Source organism: Podarcis tiliguerta (assembly GCF_965153285.1).
Source record: "Podarcis tiliguerta genome assembly, chromosome: 13".
Classification (NCBI taxonomy): Eukaryota; Metazoa; Chordata; class Lepidosauria; order Squamata; family Lacertidae; genus Podarcis; species Podarcis tiliguerta.
In genome coordinates, this window is record NC_139546.1 from 27,740,611 (window position 1) to 27,755,597 (window position 14,987).

Here is a 14,987-nt window from a genome sequence, read left to right on the forward strand (position 1 = left end):
ATGATGCTACAGACACTTAGGATATCCTTGAATATAACAAAGATTTGCTGCAGGTAAGAATATTAATATTATAATAATTTATTATTTATACCCTGCCCGTTTGGCTGGGTTTCAACAGCCACTGTGGGCGGCTTCCAACCGAATATTTAAAACAACACAGCATCAGACATTAAAAACTTCCCTAAACAGGGCTACCTTCAGTTGTCTTTTAAAAATAAAATAGTTGTTTATTGCCTTGACATCTGCTGGGAGGGCGTTCCACAGGGCAGGCACCACTACTGAGAAGGCTCTCTGCCTGGTTCCCTGTAACCTCAATTCTCTCAGTGAGGGAACCGCCAGAAGGCCTTCAGTGCTGGACCTCAGTGGATGATGGTGGTGGAGATGCTCCTTCAGGTATACAGGACCGAGGCCATTTAGGGCTTTAAGGTCAGTACCAACACTTTGAATTGTGCTAGGAAACGTACTGGGAGCCAATGAAAATTTTTCAGGACCGGTGTTATATGGTCTCAGTGGCCACTCCCAATCACCACTCTAGCTGCCACATTCTCAATTAATTGCAGTTTCCGAGTTACCTTCAAAGGTAGCCGCACATAGAGCGCATTGCAGTAGTCCAAGCGGGAGATAACTAGAGTATGCACCACTCTGGCAAGTTATCAAACACTGCTATTCTCTGCAGAGTGATGCCATTTTTAAAACTCTTATATGTCTTTGGGACACATCAGTTCATTAATTCAAGGATATTTGGATGAATCTCAGTAGCAAATATGGAGTCTAATATGTTTTCATATCTCAGTCCAATTGACCTTCCTCCTCCGAATTTAGAAAAGCGGAGCTCATTTTTGGCAAAATATTTCATGTTGTCCTATTGAGAGCTTGAATAATGCAGACTCATAATAAAAACTAAATGTATATCTTTTGGTTGCATTCATGATGCTTTTGTTATATTGGATTTGATCTAGACCAGGAGTAGGGAAACTTTTTCATTCTAAAGGTCACATTTTATTTTGGGCAACGATGTAGCGGTCTAGAAGCAAAAAGCATCATCAGGGTTTAAGCACACACTTGAATCAGAAAGAAAGGGTAAAGGAGGCTGTCAAGAAGGACTGGCCATGGATGCCAGTCATTAGGGCAAAATGGGGTGGTGTCCTCCCACCTGCACAAACTCTTCCCCCTTCCATTCCGTCAACTCCTAACTACAATGCAATTGCTTCAATTCCACTATCTGCTTCTGCCTCCTGCTAGCTGCTGCACACAAAGTTCAGAACTCTTTATCTCTGTGGCTCACAGCTCTCCCTCTGCACATCCTGTAGGGTGGATGGGTGTTTCTTTCCACAACAGACTCTCTGAGGTAGAGGAGGAACACTGCCTAGAATCATTGTGATTAGCTTGGGGTGGGGGTAACTGAACAGGCACAACATTTCCTAGTTCACTCTAGCATTGCTAATGGCCACCCCTAGCCAATCCCATTGCTTGCCTCTGCCAGCACATAAGCAATGAACCCACCCTAGGAGAAGATGCGAGAGTGGCAGCATGGCCTCTGTTGTGAATTTGGGAAAGCAGTTATTATACATCAAAGGATATGTAAATAACAAAAAATTCAAAATAATGTACATATCTATTTGGGGGTAATGGGCTCATGTCAAACCAACCAAACAACTTTATGCTGGAGAAAAATAGGGGAAAAAAAACATTTCTAGCAACCATCTGTGCCATTCTAGGGATCAAACAGACTGAAATAAATTCATTTCATTGTTCACTTTTGATGGATTTGACTGACATCCCTGTTGCGTTTACAAGAAAATTGCATGCACAAAATATAATTCATGGTTCTTCTACATTAAAATGTCTGTATTTCAGATTATATTTTATAGTTGATGTCTCATTTGTTTGACACAAGACCCATGTTGGATAGAGAAGAAGAAAACCAGACAGCCACAGTAGAATTCATTCTCTTGGGATTTGGGAATCTCCCTGAACTGCAGCCTCTTCTTTTTGTCCTCTTCCTGATTGTTTTTATTATGTCACTAACTGGGAACCTCCTGATTGTTTTGCTCATTGTGGCTGATCAGCAACTTCACACTCCCATGTACTTCTTCCTGGGAAATTTATCCGGCATGGAGACTTGCTACAGCTTGATTATCTTACCCAAAATGTTGGCCAATTTGATAATTGGAGAGAGAACCATTTCTGTTCGTGGGTGCATAGCCCAATTTTATTTCTTTGGTTTGTGTGCTGGTATAGAAACATATCTCCTGGCAGCAATGTCCTATGACCGCTATCTGGCTATATGTAGACCTTTACACTACAGCACCATTATGCGTAGAAGGTTCTGTGTTCACCTCATGGCTGCAACATGGATTAATTCTTTGCTGGCGAACTTCATTGTGATCATCATGATGGCTCAGCTATCCTTCTGTGGTCCCAATGTCATAGATCATTACTTTTGTGACTTCATCCCGATTGTAAAACTGTCCTGCAGTGACACAAGCATGGTTGAAATCACCGCCCTTTTCTTTAATTTCGATTTTAATGTTGCCCCATTCTTATTGACTCTCACATCCTATGTTTGCATCATTGTCACCATCCTAAAGATCCCATCCACCACTGGAAGGAAAAAGGCCTTCTCCACCTGCTCCTCTCATCTAATTGTGGTTTGCATATTTTATGGCACTTTAATCATTGTCTACATGTTGCCAGACTCCCCAACTCTAAGAGGTCTGAATAAAGTCTTCTCCATTTTCTATACCATCTTGAATCCTTTGGTCAATCCTCTCATCTACAGCTTGAGAAACCAAGAAGTTCACAAAGCCCTAAGACGAGTTTGGAAGAAACTGAACATCTTTTGCAAGGCATGATCTGAACTCTTTCCTTTCCATTAAGTTTATCAGCTAGTCAAAGTACTCATGTATGCAGAACCCTGGCTCCAGTGGGAACTTTCTTCTTACTGTGAATAGTGTGTGTGTGTGTGTGTGTGTGTGTGTGAATTATAATTAGGATCACATCATCCTATAGTCCTGATCTTCTGTTCTCCATTTTCCCCTGTGGCTAGCTATTTGTTAAAGAATAATCAACTACTCAACAAAAGCAAATTATGTAATAAACATCAGATCTAGGTTTGCTGTTAGTTTTATTCAAGGGTTGTGTTTTTTAAAAAATATTTTCTTTATCACAGAAATGCACACTCAAGTCATATCCCTGTTTGTCTATATGTACTCCCATCTTTTGCAGTCTTTTTAATGGGCTGAATCCAACCAAGTTGGATAGATCCACTGAAATTAATGGATGTAAGTCTGTCAGCTTCATTCATTTTAATATATTTCTTTTCAGAACAAATGTTGGATACAAGGCCATGTTTTTTGTCATGATCATTTTCTTTCAGGAACTGGTGTTCCTGATGTTTCCAATTCTGCAGTTTCTTGAGCTGTTCTGTGACTTGGGGTTCATTGATCAATTAGATAAAAGTGAATGGGAAGTCATCAGTCTCAAGAAGAAGGAAAAGGTGGTTCTCAACCTGGTCTATCAACCACTGCTGCAGCTTCCTTCTGTAGTCTGGTGTGTGTGTGTGTGTGTGTGTGTGTGTGTGTGTGTGTGTGTGTGTCTTACCTCTTTCCTATATGTGGCACACAACCATGACTTAGGTGGCCCATATACCCTCCAAAGTTCTCTGCTTCATGCCTTACTAACTTCTGAGTTCCTTTGGACTGGGACGAGAATATGGCAGAGAGACTTCTCAGTTATGTCCAAGCTTCCCTGGGGAAGTTCATTCTTTCCTCTGCTACTTGGCCTTCCAGTGTTATATAATGGCTTTTCTTACCTACAATACATTTGATCTGCCAAGTTGTTGTCCTAGTTTATCAGCTTCAGTGATAGTATCTGCCATCTTTTCTCTTGCATATTGATGTTTTACATAAATGAGTTTTTAGGGTTCATTATGGTGTGAGCATTGTTGTTGTTGTTTGAATGACAAGCTAACCATGTTTCTAATTCATGTGATGAGCTTTTATCCCTTCATTGATTTTTTAAAATCAAGCTGCTGCATTCATGGATGTGATACTTTTTATTAATATTATTACATCTTTTATTGAAATTGATCTTTTATATTATATTATATTATATGTATGTATGTATATATATATATTATATTTATATTTTATATTATGATATCTTTTATTAAAATTGATTATTTGTGTTTGCTTGTCTTGGATGTGTTTCTCTGGAAAGACAGGATATAAATTTGTTAAACAACAATAAAGAAACAATAGCCTCTCTCTGCTCCCAGAACCTCCTGTCCAATACAAGACTCCCTCTCCATTTGTATTTTTTGCTGCTTCTATTCCCATACTAGCTACCAACAATATCCTCATCTTCCTGCCCTACCTGGGTTACATAGTACAAACTGATGCCCAGCTATAATACCTGTACATAGTAGCTGAATTTTAAAGGGAGCAGCTAATGAGATGCAAGTAAGAGAAGTAACCGCTAGGAGGAGCAGAAGGCAATTTGAGCCTAAGACTTAAAGGTAGATAAAGACATAGAGATCCAAAGTGCATCAAACTCTGGAGTGCAGGAAAAAGGTGACTGCCATCTCATGGAGGAGGAATTAATATCAGGATTTCCTTTGGGTTTAGAAGGTTGGTTGCATCATAAATGATTTCCACACAACCAGAAAATCAGAAGCACGTCCCCAGACTTGCTTCTTTTAAGCTATTGAAAGAAACCTCTTCAGAGGCACTCATTTTGCAGCTGAGACAATGAAGTTACAGCTCGTTGTTTTTCAACATAAATTCAGAGAAATCCTCTCCTACCTGTACTGATCCTGGTACTAATCACTGAATGCAGATACATAAGGGAAGGTAAGTACTAAATCCACACGCTTTATATTCATCATCTTTCAAAACCCTGACTAACATTAAGAACCAAAATCCAAGAATATTGGAAAAGATAGCAGAAGTGGAATGTGGCTCCTGTTGTTAATTTTTGGGTGCAATTCTATAAAGGGTGGAAGATCATGTGCATGGCATTGTTCCCCTTTGGGGGAGCTGTTTTAATAAAATGTTCTCCTCCCCAATGGTTTCAATGGTAAGGAAAATACATAAACCAGTTCCAAGATTTGATGTGCTTTCCTCCTAGTTCTGATGTGAGTGTTGGGGAGTACAGATACAGATTCATTGAGTATACAACTTATGGGTGTGTGTAAACAACAACTGAAAACACATACAGGTATCTGCATGTACACAGGTTTCTACATGAGCTGTACAAAATTAACAAGTGTACACTCTTTCACACAAGCACCTGTACATGTGTAGAGATAGCTTGTATTTGCATCCAGGGCAATGTGTTTGTATTTTGTGCACCTATACCTCAGGGGAATAGGAGGACTTTGGATCCAAAGTTTAGCCTGATCCATTTTCAACATGACTCCAGAAGCCCTCCTTTTTGCTTTGTCTGATATTGGAGCAACATTCATAGGGGAGGGGGGCAAAATTTGGATGGAAGCAGGAGTGGCTGGACACTGCTAAGGATGGAAGAATCTATCTAATTTGGTTTTCTCAGCTTCTATTTTTTCCACATTCAGTTCACCACATATCTGCAGCAATCTGTATTTCTTAAGAAAAATCCCCATGAAGGTTGTTCTGCATTTTTGTGTGTATTTCTTACAGACACATTCTGGCCAGCAATATACAGTGGTGCCTCGCAAGACGAAATTAATTCGTTCTACGAGTTTTTTAGTCTTGTGAATTTTTTCGTCTTGCGAAGCACCACTGTGTATTGACGGTTTCCCATAGGAATGCATCGATGGTTTAAAAAAAGGTGCAAGACGTTTTCGTCTTGCAAAGCAAGCCCATAGGGAAATCCGTCTTGCGAAGCAACTCAGAAAACGAAAAACTCTTTCGTCTTGCGAGTTTTTTGTCTTCCGAGCCATTCGTCTTGCGAGGTACCACTGTAATGCAATTTTGTATGGTACTTCCACAAATCTACATTTTTTTTTGCACACTTTCCCATAACACGTGCATATTTGTGAACACTGTTTGGATAACTACATCACAAAATTTGGATAGTATGGGAGGATGGCTATGTGTTGATTATCACATTATACCAGAAAATGTGAATTTGATAAATTTAGCATTGAATGTGAAATGAATCAAATTTCCACGCCATTCCTACCCTCCACCCATGGATTTCACTCTCAGTGTGCACCTCTGTATTAAAAGTGCTCTGATTATGTTATAGGGCTGCCTTGACCTCAGCTGGATAAAGACAATGTGGAGGAATGAAGAAGGAAACCAGACAGCAATCAAAGAATTCATCCTTTTGGGATATGGGGATCAGCCTGAGCTGCAGCCTTTGCTTTTCTCCCTCTTCCTCATGATTTATATTTTGACGCTAGCAGGGAATTTCCTCATCATTTTGCTGGTTGTGGCTGATCAGCACCTTCAAACTCCCATGTACTACTTCTTGAGTAATTTGTCATTCCTGGAGATTTGCTATAGCTCCGTCACCTTACTCAAAATGTTGAGCAATTTGATAACTGGAGAGAGAACCATTTCTGTTAGTGGCTGCATAGCCCAACTATTTTTCTTTGGCTTCTTTGCAGCTATAGAAACATACCTCCTGGCAGCAATGTCATATGACCGCTACCTGGCAATCTGTAAACCCTTACACTATGCCTCCATCATGCATGGAAAGCTCTGTGTTAAGCTCATGGCTGGGCCATGTATTAGTTCTTTGCTGGGCAATGGCATAGTAGCCTATCTGATGGCCCAGATATCCTTCTGTGGTCCAAATGTCATAGACCATTACTTTTGTGACTTGATCCCAATGGAAAAACTCTCATGCAGTGATACAAGCCTGATCGACCTCTTCGCTTTCCTCTTGTGCGCATTGTACACCATCACCCCATTCCTGCTGACTCTCATATCCTATGTCTGCATCATTGCCACCATCTTAAAGATCCCATCTGCTATTGGGAGGAAAAAAGCATTTTTGACCTGCTCCTCTCATCTCACTGTAGTTTGCATTTTTTATTCTACAATAATAATCGTCTACATGTTGCCAGCCACCCCGACTCTGAGAGATCTCAATAAAGTATTCTCCCTTTTCTACACCATCCTAACTCCCTTGATCAATCCCCTCATCTATAGCTTGAGAAACAAAGATGTTCACAAAGCCCTAAGAATGGTTTGTAGTAGATGGCTATTTTTTGTAAGGAGTCATCTGAATTTGTCAAGGATCCGGCTGAATTCATCCCTTTCCTCAGTGCTTAAAAGTCAATCAGAAGTTTTGAGGCATAGCTGCTGACCTCATCTGGGCGGCCACACCATTTGGTTGTTGAATTCCTTTTGGTGTACTCAAAAATGTTGTTGGGATAATTTTTGCTTTCGGTTCACATTTCTGAGCAACTCTTGTGCTATGACTTTTAGCTTAGCAATGACATGTCAGTTGCTTGCTCTGTAGCTGCTTAGCCCTGTGTTGATGGCAGTAATATGTATAAACAAACAAATGGAATATATCCTTGTGCTTCAAGGCATCATCCCAACATCCACATTTAAACTGGAGCTTTTATCCAGGAGGTTAAGATAAAAATATCCAGTATAGCTTGTCAGTGAATTGTGTGCCTTGGAAAGATGAAGACCTGGAAAGTTAAACAGCAAAGAAACAAACAAACAAATCCCAATTGGACACCGCATCTGACATGGTTTGAGTTTGCAGTATGAGGAGAGGTGAGTTTAACTGTTCCACCCATTGCATTTATTATGAACCTCTCTTGCCCTCCCCTTCTGCTGCTGCTGCTAGAATGTCAGAGCAATTTCAGCTGCAGTTCAGCACAGAAACTCAGAGAGGAGCAGTAAGGTTGAGTCTTTATTCAGAGGGAAACATCAGCGAAACTCTGTGGCCAGGTCTAGCCTGATGAATCAGTTGCCAGAAATGAAGATCTGAGCCTCACACTTCCTCCTAAGGTTCCTCCTCAGCTGGCTACCTTCCTAACCATTGCAAACTCCTTTGAGGAGGAGCTCTCTGTGCCTTTTGTTCTGCTTTATGTAATACCCTCCTTGATCTTGGGGACAGAAGAGGAGGGGAGAAGGAAATAGTGGAACTGGCAGGTTGCTGGGGATCCGTCACAGCCTCAGCCTGCTTCTCCTACTTAACTGCCTCACTTTCACTTAACCTGTTGCTTACTCAGCTTCCAACCCATCTGCTCCCCCTTCTTCCTCTGGTCTGTCTTCTGTATCCCACCAGAATTTTCCTGGCTTAGAGCCTTACCACTCTGATGCTTCCTGGGGTGTGTGTGTTCCCCAGCTGTAGCCTCCCACCATTCTTCTTCATCTAGGTAGTCCGTGACACAGAATCACTTGTTTTTCTAAGGGTATGGTAGTTTAGGAGAACAATTTTCCTCTGCACTGCACCAGGTGGGATATATAGGTAGGTACTTTGCCCACCTCATGAGAAGATAAGACTCCCTGGAAAAGACCCTGATGTTGGGAAAGATCGAGGGCACAAGGAGAAGGGGATGACAGAGGACAAGATGGTTGGACAGTGTTCTCAAAGCTACTAACATGAGTTTGACCAAACTGCGGGAGGCAGTGGAAGACAGGAGTGCCTGGCGTGCTCAGGTCCATGGGGTCATGAAGAGTTGGACATGACTAAACAACAACAAAAAAGGTAGAGAGAAATTCATTTCAACTTGCATTCCAAGGCAAACTTACCCAATTTCCACATTCTGAAACAAGATGCAAACTGAAATGCAGCCATGTTTCAAAATCCATACATCTCTAGATTCTGTAATGCAGTTCTTAAAGTAATGTGTACAAAAATGCCCGTGTGAGTGCCAAGTGTCGAAGTGCGCATATAAATGCGTTTATAGTCACAGCCATCCCTTTCTTCTGACAATCACATTTTATCCTTGTACTATTGTTAACAGATTAAAGATTTCATTGACTATTGGAAGGCAAAAGTCCTTTTTCACCCGCCCTTCTTGTTTGCCTTTTTAACGTACAATAAATGATTAGTGGCAGTGTTACAAGTTACTAGACACCCATAAGCAGACCTCAGCTAAGTTTTCTTCATTTTTGACAGTCTTGACTTATTTGTGGGGAAGGGGCGCAGGGATGAGAAGATGCTAGGGAGAGCCTCAACACCGAGCCTGAGCAAAGGGGAGGGGAGGTAAGTCCCTCTTTGCCAGCACCCACGTTGCGCAGAAGGTTTGCACACAGAGAGAGGAGGAGAAGAATGGGGGTCACACGACTGTTATGCTGGGGAAGGTATAAGGACCACCCACTCCCAGATTCTGCCAGCGACTGAGCAGACATGGACTTGTGACGCTCTGCACTGTAAAATAGTTTGTACAGATAATAAAGCCTTGAAAAGACAGGTTGGAGTCTTGCCTGTTACTCTCGAGCAACCACACCATCATCTGACAGCAGGCAAATAATATATAATATATAATTTCACACAGGGGTGCCAACTTGCCCTCAGGATTGTGGGTGCCCACTGACACAACATGGATGTGTGACATCACACACACATGCCTGCATGTAGTGTGTGTGACGTCACATGCACTATGTGCAGGCGTGTGTGCGTGACGTTGCACATCCGTGTTGAGGTGGCCTGCGGTGGGGGCTCCTCTTCCTCCTCTTCTCCACAGCCAGCAAGGCACCCTTTTCTGTGGTGAGGGGCTTGGACTTGGAAACAGAGACTTTGCCTCTGTGTCCGAGTCTCCCCCCCCTCTGGAAAAGGGTGCCTTGCTGTCTGGCTGCAGAGGGCGGAGCTGAACTGTTTCTCTCTCAGAGGCAGCACTGCTGCTGCCTGCTGGTTTTTCTCACTGATGTGATTCCTCCTAATATGATTTCTACAGCTGCAGTCTAAAATGGAACTATATGGGTTAGAGGACATACAATTGTAGCCCTAGTCCAGGGCACTGGTATAGGTTAAACACTCCAAGAACCTGATCACATGAAAAGAGAGGCTGTTCCAAAGGACATCATAGCAAAAATCTGGTGTAGACAATGTGATGTCCACCAGTGGAGATGTATTAAATTTGATGTATTAAATCAAATGAAAGTAGGTAATTTCCTCCTTATCTCCTTACCCTGAGTAGATGGCCATAATAAGTACAATGGCTGTAATATGTGTAATCTTTGTGCAAGCACATCAGGATAAATACTCAATAAACAGATTTTGTGCTGGATCCTTTAGATTTATCTGTGTCTGTTTCTAGATGTGTAAAGGGGACAACCTACAGCTGTGTATACAGATTACCCTGGCAGCAACCAAAGGGGCATGATCTATGCTGCTTACTGCATTTCTTTCCATCATGCCTAGCTATGGAGTAATATGTTTCTTGTAGTATATTTCTGTGAACTGTGTTCAGCTGCATACAATAATATATCCTATTCCGTCTGCTCAGACTTATGTGTGCATTGCTTTTGTTATTCTTGCCATCCTTCAATCAAGCCTGAAATCCTCACCCTCAAGCATCCATATTGCCTTCAAATCCCCAAAGGACCACTTCCTTAGGCAAAACTATCTGACCTTGGAAGAAAACACTGCCTACTGTTTAAAGTAATTGATGTAATCATTGATGTAACACCATTCTCTTCATTTCAAAGGCCATTCATTTCAATGCAAAGGGAACACAATTTAAATTGGGAAAATAACGCTATTGATTATGCTTAAAACCCTGCACACCAGCAACAGCAAATACTAATTGGTATTCACTTAATTGATTTCTATTCCGAATATGGGGTAAATAAGCAAGCTTCATCACTTTCCTCTTCAGTTTCCATTTCTATTTTTGTTTTGAATTCTCTAACATATTCTCTAACCTATAGATGTTCTAGGTCACAATTTACCCAGATGAGATAGTAGTCCACAGAGGAGGAATTAATATTGGGATCCCTGTTGGGTTTAAGAAGTTGCTTGCATCATACATGTTTTCCACACAGCTAGAAAATCAGCAGTAAGTCTCCAGGCTCACTTCCTTTTACGTTTTTGCAAGAGGCAGTTTCAGAGACACTCAATTGCATGGTGTTGTTCGTCACACAACCTCTGCTAGCAGCACTAACTCCTGGAGCATAATCCAACAGTAAATGGGTGCATGTAAGTACTAAAGCCATATGCTTTCATCAAAGCCCTGCCTAACCCTCAGAACTGAAATATCAGATATCCAAGAATTTTAGACTGAATAAGACACATGGCATTTGGCTCCAATTATTAATTTCTATTGAAATCATTTACACATTTTTCAAACAGGGAATAAGTTTTGTTGAATTTTCTGCAGTGGTGTTTCTGAGTAATCATGTATAGGTTTGCACAGTACTGTCACCAAAATATGTGAATGTTGTTGTTGTTTAGTCGTTCAGTCGTGTCCGACTCTTCGTGACCCCATGGACCAGAGCACGCCAGGCACTCCTGTCTTCCACTGCCACCCGCAGTTTGGCCAGATTCATGTTTGTAGCTTCGAGAACACTGTCTAACCATCTCGTCCTCTGTCGTCCCCTTCTCCTTGTGCCCTCCATAAAAAATATGTGAATACCACTTCATTAAAACCATTGGTTCTTGTTATGTTGTAGGGTTGTGTTGACCTCCAGTTGATTAAAGCAATGGGGAACACAGAAGAAGGAAACCAGACAGCAATCAGAGAATTCATCCTCCTGGGTTTTGGGAATCTGCTTGAGCTGCAGCCTTTCCTTTTCTCCTTCTTCCTCATGATTTACATCTTGACAGTAACTGGGAATTGTTTCATCATTTTGCTTGTTGTGGCTGATCAGCACCTCCACACACCCATGTACTTTTTCTTGGCCAATTTGTCCTGCCTGGAGACTTGTACCAGCTCAGTCATCCTGCCCAAAATGTTAGCTGATATGATATCTCAAAAGAGAACCATCTCTTTAAATGAGTGCCTAACCCAGTTTTATTTCTTTGGCGCTTTTGTGGCTATAGAAACATATATCCTGGCTGTGATGTCCTATGACCGGTATGTGGCAATATGTAGACCTTTGCTGTATGCTTCCATCATGAATGGAAAACTATGTTGTCAGCTTATGGCTGGGACATGGACAAATGGTCCAATCTTTAATGGCATACTAGTAGGTCTCATGGCACAGTTATACTTCTGTGGGCCCAATGTCATTAATCATTACTTTTGTGACCTCGCCCCAATTGAAAAACTCTCTTGCAGTGACACTAGCAGGATTGAACTCTTTACCCTTTTCTCGGCCTTCTTTATCACCGTCACCCCATTCTTGTTGATTCTCATATCCTACATTTGTATTATCAGTACTATCCTGAAGATTCCATCTGCTGTTGGGAGGAAAAAAGCATTTTTGACCTGCTCCTCTCATCTCATTGTGGTTTGCACTTTTTATGGTTCAATAATCATTGTCTACATGTTGCCAGACACCCCGACTCTGAGAGATCTCAATAAAGTATTTTCACTCTTCTACACCATCCTGAATCCCTTGATCAATCCTCTCATCTACAGTTTGAGAAACAAAGAAGTTCACAAAGCCTTAAAGACTCTATGTGGTAGATTGACAGTTCATGCAAGACTTTGCTCCTCTCCATCCTTTAACCTTATCAGCCGTTGAAGATCCTTGGTCATGGCTTACGAGAGTAAGATGTGAGAGGCTTTGTAATAGAGTGTTTACAGGAAGGCTGTTTACAGAAGACAAGTTCCACCATCCTAAAAAAATACTCATATTCTAAACCCTTTTTTGTACTGCTCTTCTCATCCTGCTATGGCTTGTATTTTTATGACACCATAATAATTCTCCAGATGTTTCCCAACACCCAAATTCTGAGACAGTTTAGTAAAGTATTCTGCACCCGACTCCCTTGAACAATCCCCTGACAAAAACCTAAGAGCTGTTTGTAGCAGATTACTATTTATTGCAAGGATTTACCTGACTCAATCCCTTTCCTTACGTTTAAAAGCTGATCAAAAGTTGTGAGGCATAGCTGCTGAACTACTCCATTCAGTTCCTTTGATTCTATATGGGTTGCTAGCATTATCGCTTGTTGTGAGTCAGCTAGTTTATCTGACTGTACCTTCATTTCTTATTTCTTACTAGCTCTTGCGTTATGGCTTTTGGCTGAGCAACAAAGTCTTGGTTTTATGTATAAAACCAATAGAATGTAGGGCATCTGTGTTATAAGGAACAAAACATGGACCCCACCTTATTTTCATAGCCCTGAGTAGACTGCTGTAATATGTGTAAATGATCAAAAGGAGGGGCTGCCTGGGCTTGTATATCCCAACACCCACACTAGCACTTCGTTCAGCAGTTCAATCTTCTGCCTCATGTTAGATCACTCTACCTTCTACTGCCAGGTAAATACATAATATTTTAAAAAGAAAATATCACATTTTTATCTGTGAAGGAAGCCCTTTCTGATTTCTACTCTAATCTTGCTTTTGATTTATTATGGATTTATTATTGTTTTTTATGGTTTCTAGCTTAATTAAGCTTACAAAGCAGTTTTGAGAATGTTTCTATATAGCTCAACTATGACACAAACATTTGTCTTCCCTGTTCTCATTCTCTGGTCCACCCTACTGCCATAATGAATGCAGTGGATGTTTCAACATAAATCACAGCCAGGTGAACTGCATAATTTTTAGAGTTCTTTGCAAGTGGCCCCTCAGAATTTCCCATGCTATTGGGAAATCTTCAAGTTTCTTCAGGGTTAGAAGAAAATGTTCCTCCAGAATAAGTCTCACCTTTGTAGTGGCAGTAGCAAAGCTTCTTTCTGAATGGTTTCCCCTCCCATTAGTTGTAGACATGCTTAAACATGCAAATGATTAAGAAGGTTGCAAAAAGAGTACTTGAAAGGCAATGGCCATAGTGGGAAATGATGTGTATATTTTATTCCTACTATACCCTAAAGTGAAACACAAGGCAACACATTCATGGACCAGCCCAAAATATATTGCTACCTGAGGCAAAAGACAATATGGTGTCCCTTCATTCCAAATAGAGACTGGATTGGCATCTTAACCTTCAATGCTGGCATTACCCCTGAAGGCAATTCAGCTTTGGGGGCATGGAGAGCTTTTCATTTAGTGCTTTGATATGGCTTTCTCTTCTGCAGCATTTGCTGCTTAAGGCAGGCAACTCAATCTGACCAAGTGATCAGGCAGTGAGGCAAACAGCCCAGGCTATACACTCATGCATGAGCATTCATGAGTCTCCTTATGTGATGCACAGTGACACCACCAATGCATTTGTTTGGGTTGGCAGAGAGCTAGAAGGGTAGTGAGCAAGCAGCAGCAAGACACCGAGGAGAGTTATGTCTGTGCCATGCAGCCTGTCCCACATACTGTCACTATTTTGCAAGTCGGATTGTAGCCCTTATCAGAAAACTAAATGTAGTCTTGCATAATTCAAGCGGAATAAAGTGTCCTAGTGCCCATGCCCTAGCATAAGCAATCCACATAAAACTCACCCAGAGACTGTGCAGTGATGGGGAAAGAAACTGAAAAGTGTGGGAGGAATGAATGATTAACAGGAAGATGTGTAAATACCTTGGAAGCAAATCAGGATGATTGTGCATTGCCTTATAACTGCCCCACAAACAAAACAGAGCCAGAATGGTTAATAAAAGTGGGGTGTAGTCTAACCTCTGTCTATTAATTCCTAATAGACTGCTACTGTCTTGTTAACTGCAAATTGCAAACTGTATTTGTTTGACTGTAACTTAGTGGCTGAACTATGATCATCATAATAAAGAATGATGGATTGTCATTGATGTATTATTTATTTTAAAAAATATTCCTCCGTACCACTGCCTTTATTGTGCACAGCCAGCTTCCATTAAGGAAGGAAAAAAACCCTAACAAAAATTAAATAATCAACTGTAAAAGCAAACATTTGGAAAAACAGAGAGGGGTGTAAAAGGTACAGAGCTTTTTTCAGCTGGAATCTTTTTGGCACCTCTCAGGTGGGCACCATTGCCACTGTAAGAGAACAAGGAAGGTATCCATGGTG

At 41.2% G+C, this 14,987-nt stretch overlaps 3 protein-coding genes across 3 annotated transcripts; all 3 read left to right on the top strand.

Moving 5' to 3' along the window:
* Positions 1-1,901: 1,901 nt before the first annotated feature.
* Positions 1,902-2,855, top strand: LOC310662488 (olfactory receptor 1f45-like; the record flags this gene model as incomplete). Its single annotated transcript, XM_083409421.1, has 1 exon — positions 1,902-2,855. One exon carries the CDS (start codon positions 1,902-1,904, stop codon positions 2,853-2,855), a length of 954 nt encoding a protein of 317 aa, XP_083265547.1.
* A 1,881-nt stretch (positions 2,856-4,736) lies between these two features.
* On the top strand, positions 4,737-7,378 carry LOC310663346 (olfactory receptor 1E16-like). The gene is made up of 2 exons (XM_083411148.1): positions 4,737-4,853; positions 6,232-7,378. The coding sequence occupies exon 2, from the start codon at positions 6,262-6,264 to the stop codon at positions 7,297-7,299; it is 1,038 nt and encodes a 345-aa protein (XP_083267274.1). The 5' UTR covers positions 4,737-4,853; positions 6,232-6,261; the 3' UTR covers positions 7,300-7,378.
* Positions 7,379-11,600: 4,222 nt separating this feature from the next.
* Positions 11,601-12,587, top strand: LOC310662489 (olfactory receptor 8A1-like; the record flags this gene model as incomplete). Its single annotated transcript, XM_083409422.1, has 1 exon — positions 11,601-12,587. The coding sequence occupies one exon, from the start codon at positions 11,601-11,603 to the stop codon at positions 12,585-12,587; it is 987 nt and encodes a 328-aa protein (XP_083265548.1).
* Positions 12,588-14,987: the final 2,400 nt, after the last annotated feature.